Genomic DNA, 8352 nt, shown 5'->3' on the forward strand with positions numbered 1-8352 from the left:
ATCTCAAAAGTTTTAATTTTATTACATTTGTTGCTTAGTAAAAAGATAAAAACTTGTTAGGATAGTGTGTTTCATACACCTAAATACAATGATCATGCATTTCTTTATTTGTGCTAAGTTTTAAGTGTGTTATACGAGAGTCAGGTTTCTAACAAGTCATTTGAAAGTTATTAAAATGCTTTTAAAAATGAAAAATCTTAAAAATAATTAGGCTAAGAAGTGAAAAATAATGTTGTAAAAGTGGTTTTGATATAAGAAGAATAATAAAATGTGAATTTCCTATTTTACCCCTCAAATTTTGAATATTTTTTAATTTTTTCATCAAATTTAATGGCCAGGGACTAAACCCGCCACTTCACGAATAACTGAGGGACTAAACTCGCATACAGCCATAACTCAGGGACTGAGTCTACACTACCCCTATAACTCAGGGACTAAAGATGTCATTTTCCCTAAAATTAATAAAGATTTAGTTTTACTTAATATGGTGGGCTACTGGGCTCCTTTCAGCACCCAGCACTAGTCAGAGGTCACTGAGTTATCAAGAATTTACCTCATCTCAATCCTATTTGGCTTGGGGTGTGGAGATAGGTAGTGGTCTGAGGCCGTTGAGTCATTGAGAATCTACCCCTTTACAATCCTATATTTATCTCGTGATTCTTGTCACAATTTTGTCTGGCTAGGTTGTGGAGCCTGGGGCGAGGAATTTCGTCTTTTGAGGTTGAGATTTTCTTAAACCACGTGGATTCTCTGGACTTTTTCCTACCAGCATGCATATATTTTGATTAGGACATGTTTTGTTGGTTTCCCGATTATTACCCAAATAGTAGGGAAGACAATATACCAAGTGGATAAATAATTGAGATTTTCTGTGTTTAATTTCAATTTCTGTTCATTTTCCCCTGTTTATGTCCTCTCTATAATTGGTATTAACATTATATATATTACGTTGTGCAAGTGGTATTGACAGTCATCTGTTGTTAGTTCATGAACAAAACAAAACTTCATTGGACTTTTTCTCAAAGAGTTCACATCATAAATTATTGCTTCCCTACCTAATCATTACTGAAGAATATCTTAATTGAGTATAATAATAATAATAAGATTACACTTAATCTCGATTATCGTTTTAAATATGAAAATAGTAATTTTAATTTTCCAGACACTTCAAGTTCTACCCTCTTAATCATTAACATATTAAATAGATAGCTAATTTCTGTCTTAAAACAGTTAGAGACGAGTAATTCATCTCACTTTATCTTTTATCTTCTTCTTTTTTTTCATTTTTTTTCTTTTCCTCTTATATTTTCTTCCAATAGACATTTTGTTAAGATAAAACGCAATTTACCCTCAAATTTGTGATTTCAACCTACATAACGTGAATGCATAATATTTTTTTTTTATGTGGATGGCGTAATAACACTAAGATAAATTTACAAGTTTAACATTTAAAAATTAGATTTTAAAACAAATTAGTTGTCTCTAATGGATGTATTTAACTGAAAAATAAACGTCACTACACTAGTAATAAGGACATGCACCAAAATTAAAGTGTCTGATTGAACGACTAACTTCCCTATACCTAGTAACCTAGATGTCTAGATTATGGTTTGTACCCACCATTAACTGTACAATATGAAACATAGTTGTGCCTCAATTATGGACTTATCGTGTCTCGTAAAAATGTTTTTTTCCCCAATAATAATAATAATAATACGGAGTAATTTGTTTGATGCGAAGGGAATTAATTAGCAGCATGATTAAAGGCATCGGCCTCAAAATCCTGAAAACGGTGTTGGACTAACGCCGTCACCGCCGTAGGGTCCATTGCCATGAAGACTTAACTTGTTTTACAATTCCGAGGTGGTGAAGCCTGTTGCCTGCTTGCTCCCACTCCCACTCCCAGCGCCGAAAGCGCTTTCACCTCGGAAATTTTTAAGATATTTTCTCGACACTTTGCAAATTTTCCGACAACCTGTTTTTCGGTGTAATAGTATTCACATGAGGTACAATTATATAGTAATGGCCTGTTTGGTTGGATGTAGTTTGGGGGAATTGCAATTCGTTGAATTGTAATTTAGTGAAATTTTCAAATTACAGTGTTTGGTTAGAGGGAATTGCAATTCCGCAGAATTGTAATTCCCTCCAAACGATGAATTGCAATTCATGGGTACCCCCATGAATTGCAATTCGGTGGAGAGGAGGGGTAATTTGTTGGTGTAAAGACAATTTTGCCTCTCCTCCCATACCCTTTGTCTTTTTTTTTTTTTTTTAAATGAAATAATAATGATAATAATAATAATAATAATTATTATTATTATTATTACTACTACTACTACTATTACTACAACATCTACCACAACATAAGGACATTTTAGTCATTTTATCACTTTTTACCTTTCAATTCCCTGTACTCTTATTTTGCATACCAAACACTGTAATTTCAATTCCTACTTTATTCATTGAATTGCAATTCCACCGAATTACAATTCTTTTCCACCCTAATTCCGTCCTCCCAACCATCGCCTTGTAGTGCGGTGTAATTTTCATGAGTTCACAGTTGTACACATTAAGATCAGTTTGTATTGGATTATGGAGTTAAATATATACTCAATTATGCACATGTGACTCAATGAATTGAAGCACCAAACAACAAATCAACACCAAATATTCAAACAGTTATGTAAATATACATGCAATGCTATTATAAATTATAATTGATCTCTCAAAAAGAAAAATTACAATTGATAATTTCGTTTAAGAGAGTCCATCCATCTACAAGGTGTTTGTACAGTTTTTTAGTAATAGCCAACATATGCATACAAAAAGGGAGATAAATCCTCTTCGAAAAATAAAAAATCTTATAAAAAGTTCCAAACCAAAATCTCCCAATGCCTTTATGCTTTGGTTAAATGTGCATCGTGCCTTCACAGTTCACACATTATTTGTATCGGTATATGTGAAAACAGTGAATTAAATTTACAATTATTAAAAATACATAAAAGATTGATATTGCTATTTAAATGTATACTCTAAGTGAAATTTGTCACATGATTTTAGTTAACAAAAGGGTCGCAATGAGATAAATCACCTTAAGTTTAACGGCTCAAATCAAGAATATCATTAAGTAGCTCTCACATGGAGTCGAACTTGAACCGTCATGTGTGTATGTGTGTATATTAAAAACAAAAATTAATTTGAGGTATTAAGGAATAATACTCAAGTTAGTGTCACAATGAATTAATGTTAATGAGTAGAGGTGTACAAATAAGTTGTTCTGTCTCATTATCGATTATTTCTATAATTACCATCCAATTACAAATAAATCTTCTTAGTTGATATACTACATCTTGTGGGAGTAAATGAAACAAAGTCTTAATCCCCATCAAGCATACATGTTGACCAACACTCATCAAGTATGGGTTGAGTCACTTTTTCAATACTTTATGATGGCTTGAGCTTGATTCGATTAGTTCTATATATTACGTTCAACCATCTATCTCCTATCTCTTGCATATGAGTCATATACAACACACTATATTTCACCAATATACATATTTTATTTAATGAAATTATATATTATTTTTAAATATTATTGACAATCAGTGTTGATTGGTGGGTAAAAATATAATAGTAAAATTTGTATTTTTAGGTTTTGTGCATACAATATATGATAATTGGTGAGGTCCACACATCATGACTGCTCCTCTTTTTCTCCCAATTCCAATGCCCAAAACATTATTAGATCAGCGCCATTCACTCCGTGATTTATTAACAGCATTCGTCTCCATAGGCCCTACCATCTTGCTCCTAGTGAATTACCTTATTCACCCCTACTTGCTATCATTATATTTTTCTTTTATATATATAAAATAATCAAATATATGCATACCTGTTAGTGTTACTTATCAGTGCATTCTAACAAATAAACAATTTTAGATAATATGGCTCAAAAGGAGGTGATCGAGTGTATAGAACACTGGAATATGATTTTTGTACTCGAAGATTATAAGTTTAATTCTTGTCAAGGCCTTCTCAATCGGGCCCTTTGCACATGGTTGTTCTAATGCAGTTCACCTTTTCTGTGGTATTCGTTGGCTATTACACAAGAGTGGTGTTTACCCATTGCATACTCTTAAATAGTGAATGCGGGTTTCCTCTGCCCTCAAAATTTTTAGAAAATGTTATTAAAAAAGTTGTGACGTGCTTGGTAAAATAATTTTTAGTTAATTATTATTATTATTTTTTTTTTTTGCAAAATAACTATAATTTTTTTTGCTGCTTTGACTCTATCATCTACTAAGGAATTTTCAACACTGTTTATGCTATTTCAATATCACAAGATGAATTCTTGTCCACTCAATATCACGTGACATTTTAATCCATGCATTTGATCTACAATCTCATGCATAACTTATGAGAGTTCTTATGACAAGCAATAGTTTAATATGCTTAATGAAATTGTACTCCGCATTATAAGAGAATTGCAATTTCTAAGTTGAACTGTAGGGATGTTCTAAGTTCTGATTTCAGTTCGATTGCAATAGTATCCAATTCAATTCGAATTTAATATTGATCATTTCTAACGGAGCCAAATAAATAGGTTAAGAGGGTCAAAGATAATAAGAAATTCTCCATTCATGTTTGGACGAGAAAAAGTTGATAGAGAAGGTTCTCTGGGGTAAGAATTTTTAGTATACAAGTTGAGGATTGGATGAGACATCACCCTAGAGAAGTGATATCAAATCAAATAATGGACCTAAACACATCATCTTAGTACCCATCAAAACAACAGTCCATTCACAAATTTCTTTTAATGAAAACGACATACTAAAATGTCTTTGTAATCCAAGACCGTAAGACCTACATCCGCATCAAAAAAGTGTAGATAAATGACACTTAAACACACTCAAATTATTAGACAATTAACTTGATAATCACATAATTTTAAGTTCATTTTTTGAGTTAGTTAGCTATGAACAAATTAAACTGATTTATTTCCGATCTTTTACCAACTAAAATCACAAAATATGTTTCATTCAAAATAAATTTTCAGGTAATAATTACGAACTTTTTTTAAAGCATAAAAAAAAAAAAAAAAAAAAAAAAAAAAAAAAAAGGAAAATGTGCAAGTTGCAAAAGTGTGAACAAGGCTGTCGGGGCACCGAATAATTCATGGCGGGTTCAAACTCCAAGCATATCCTTGACGGGATGCTGTTTGCCTGTTTCTTCCAAACTTAAAATGGAAAACCCAATTGCTCCACTTACCACTGTCCAACTTTGAGAAAATAATATAGGCATTTAGTAATCCATTTAAATGTTATCTCCACAAATTAAAATTAATGCATTTTAATTTCAAAATGTTTTTTTTTTATTTTGACTAGAATCTGGATATAAAAAGTAAATTACAGAAAGTGTGTTTTGCAGTTTACATTTTTTAATTTCAAAGTGTTTGAATTGAAGTGTCTACAATAAAATCAATTTCATACTTTTTCTTGGTAAGAAATGAATTTTTCATACTATAATTGATAATGAAATAAAACTATTAACTTTTTTGAATTAATTGATTAAATTATGTTCGTAATCTCACCTAGACATGTTAGAGTGTAAATTTATAATTAAAAAAAGATATTTGGATGAATACCCGATCTATAAAAGGACAGGTGAATGAATTACAATTAAAGCAATAAATAAGAAATCTCACTACTAACTTTTTGATCATTTAAAAAAAAAAACTTTTTGATCATTTTAATTTTATCGTTCTATCCGCGACATTTGTCCTTTAGCCATAAAAGAAAATGAATTTAAAAAAAAAAAAACATAGTGACAAGTGATAACCATGAAATTACCATCGTTAATTTGATGTTGTTAAAATGGAAATAATATTCCACATGGGTGAATGATGAAGACAATGTTATGAAATCCCTCTCACCAAAAAAAATAAAATGTTATGAAATCCCGAAAGTGGCCTTTGCTGGCGTTGCCGTTTTCCCAGTGATCAAACGGCGAGGACGCCATCGCCATCATGACACACTCGGCAGTGGGCCCCACCTCACCACCTTACACTTTTAAGAATCCCACCTGTCTTCCATTACCACCTTAAAGCGAAAAGCATCGCTCTATTCAAATTTTGTACCTATTTACACTCCGCCATTCCACTCCTTCTTTCTATGCACTATACTCTCATCTCATATACATAAATATCTCAGCTAGGCTACTCCCACTAAAATGCGCCGGTGTTGCATTTTCCGGTGTGTCGTTCTCGTCGGAGTGTTGTTCCTCTGCGCGCCGCCGGTTAATGGGTGGCGGCCATGGCAGAACAAGAATTACAGTGCCGCCGACTTTATGTTTGGTGGGTCTAAGAAGTACGAGGGCTCCTCGGATCTCATCCACTTGAAGTACCATATGGGCCCTGTTCTCACTGCCAATATCACCGTTTATCCGATATGGTATGGGCGGTGGACGAACGCCCAGAAGCGGATTATTCGGGAGTTCGTTACCGCAATCTCCGCCGCTGATTCCAAACCGCCCTCCGTGGCCGGGTGGTGGAAGACGGTTCAGCTGTACACTGATCAGACCGGGGCTAATATTTCCCGGAATGTCCACCTCGGAGATGAGAAGAATGACCGGTTTTACTCTCATGGAAAGTCGTTGACTCGTTTGACTGTTCAGACCGTGATCAAAGCCGCCGTTACAGCCAAAACCCGGCCGTTACCGGTTAATCCCAAGAGTGGGGTCTACCTGTTGCTCACCTCCGATGACGTGTACGTTCAGGATTTCTGCAACAACGTCTGCGGCTTCCATTACTTCACGTTCCCGTCGATTGTCGGCTACACGCTGCCGTACGCGTGGGTGGGGAACTCCGCCAAGCTCTGCCCCGGCACGTGCGCGTACCCCTTCGCCGTCCCCGGCTACATTCCCGGCCTGAAGGCCGTGAAATCCCCCAACGGCGACGTGGGGGTGGACGGGATGATAAGCGTGATAGGCCACGAGATTGCCGAGCTGTCCACGAACCCGTTGGTGAACGCGTGGTACGCCGGCGGCGACCCCGTTTTCCCGGTGGAAATCGCGGATCTCTGTGAAGGCATCTACGGCACCGGCGGCGGGGGCTCCTACACCGGCCAAATGTTGAACGGCGGAGATGGTGCCACGTACAACATGAACGGGATTAGACGGCGCTACTTGGTCCAGTGGCTCTGGAACCATTACAAAAATTACTGTTCTGGCCCTAACGCTCTCGACCAGTAAACGCTCGATCATCGCCGTCCGTTTACTGTTCCATTCATTCTTTCCGTTATTCCCGTTGTACCCCTTCCCTTTTTCGTGTTTGTTGTTCCCAACTTCCCCCCATCCATTATCTCATCTGTTAATCCCCTGTTAATGGATAATTATATTAGTTAAGCTTTGTCTAAATTCCTATACGTACTATATAAATAATTGACGTTGTTCCATCTTGTCTTGTTCTGTATACAATATAGTAAAAATGTTGTGTTGTTCTGAAAGCTAATTAAGATAGTAGGTGGTCGTCTTCAAGATTCTTTATTGCTACTTTACATTTTTTGTGAGTTGCAAAATTCATTGACGTGCCAAACCCGATCAAAATTTTAAATTTCATCATCCATCATTGTCTTGCTTCTTTTGCTTTATTTATTGGCTTTGTGCCATGTCGCCTTGAGTTTCGTGCCACATCAATTATACAAACGTCTCTTTCCTTTTTCTTTTTTACCCTTCTAAAAAAAAAACAAAAAGAAAATGTAATATTTGTTTTTGAAAAAAAAAAAACAAATCGAATGTGTGTAATATGATTTCTTTTTTGTATCAACCTCATTTTGGTTCATGGTATGCCGTCTTCATTCAAAAAAACATTGTAGTATTTAATAAAGTTTATTGTTTTTTGGAAGTCTCGCATGTGACCAAAACATCAAGTGGGTATTGAGATTTTGTTCATACATTAGTAGAGGGTTATCTTTTTTCTTTTTTTTTTTGTGAATACAACTGACTTTATTACAATGCAGTATCTGTTTATAATACTGAGGCTCGAACCCACCCCACCACCTCCCGTATAAAGGAAAGGATTTGATGCCACTGGACTACAAGGTCTTTGGCAAAGATTAGTAGAAGTTATCTAGGATTAGCTTCCCTTACAAGATTTGTCTTGTCCTTTGTCATAACACACATACATTGAAAGTAGAGAAAAGTGTAAATTTTATCATTTAATTGTCAACAATTAGATTGCTTTAATCCTTAAATATTATAGAAATTAGAATAGATGTTACGCTTAATTATTTTAAATTGTCGTGATTTGTTCACTTACTATAATCCTAGTCTAAAAAGACTAAATAATACTCTGTA

At 34.8% G+C, this 8352-nt stretch overlaps 1 protein-coding gene across 1 annotated transcript; it reads left to right on the forward strand.

Moving 5' to 3' along the window:
* The first annotated feature begins 6110 nt into the window (after window positions 1-6110).
* LOC116012178 (protein EXORDIUM-like 3) lies at window positions 6111-7504 on the forward strand. The gene has a single exon (XM_031251656.1). The coding sequence runs from the start codon at window positions 6229-6231 to the stop codon at window positions 7246-7248; it is 1020 nt and encodes a 339-aa protein (XP_031107516.1). The 5' UTR covers window positions 6111-6228; the 3' UTR covers window positions 7249-7504.
* The last annotated feature ends 848 nt before the right edge of the window (window positions 7505-8352 follow it).

Source organism: Ipomoea triloba, chromosome 3, assembly GCF_003576645.1.
Source record: "Ipomoea triloba cultivar NCNSP0323 chromosome 3, ASM357664v1".
Taxonomy (NCBI): domain Eukaryota; kingdom Viridiplantae; phylum Streptophyta; class Magnoliopsida; order Solanales; family Convolvulaceae; genus Ipomoea; species Ipomoea triloba.

Bases quoted from the DNA above. Each gene is read 5' to 3' on its own strand.
- LOC116012178 (XM_031251656.1), top strand. From the start codon at position 6,229: ATGCGCCGGTGTTGCATTTTCCGGTGTGTCGTTCTCGTCGGAGTGTTG.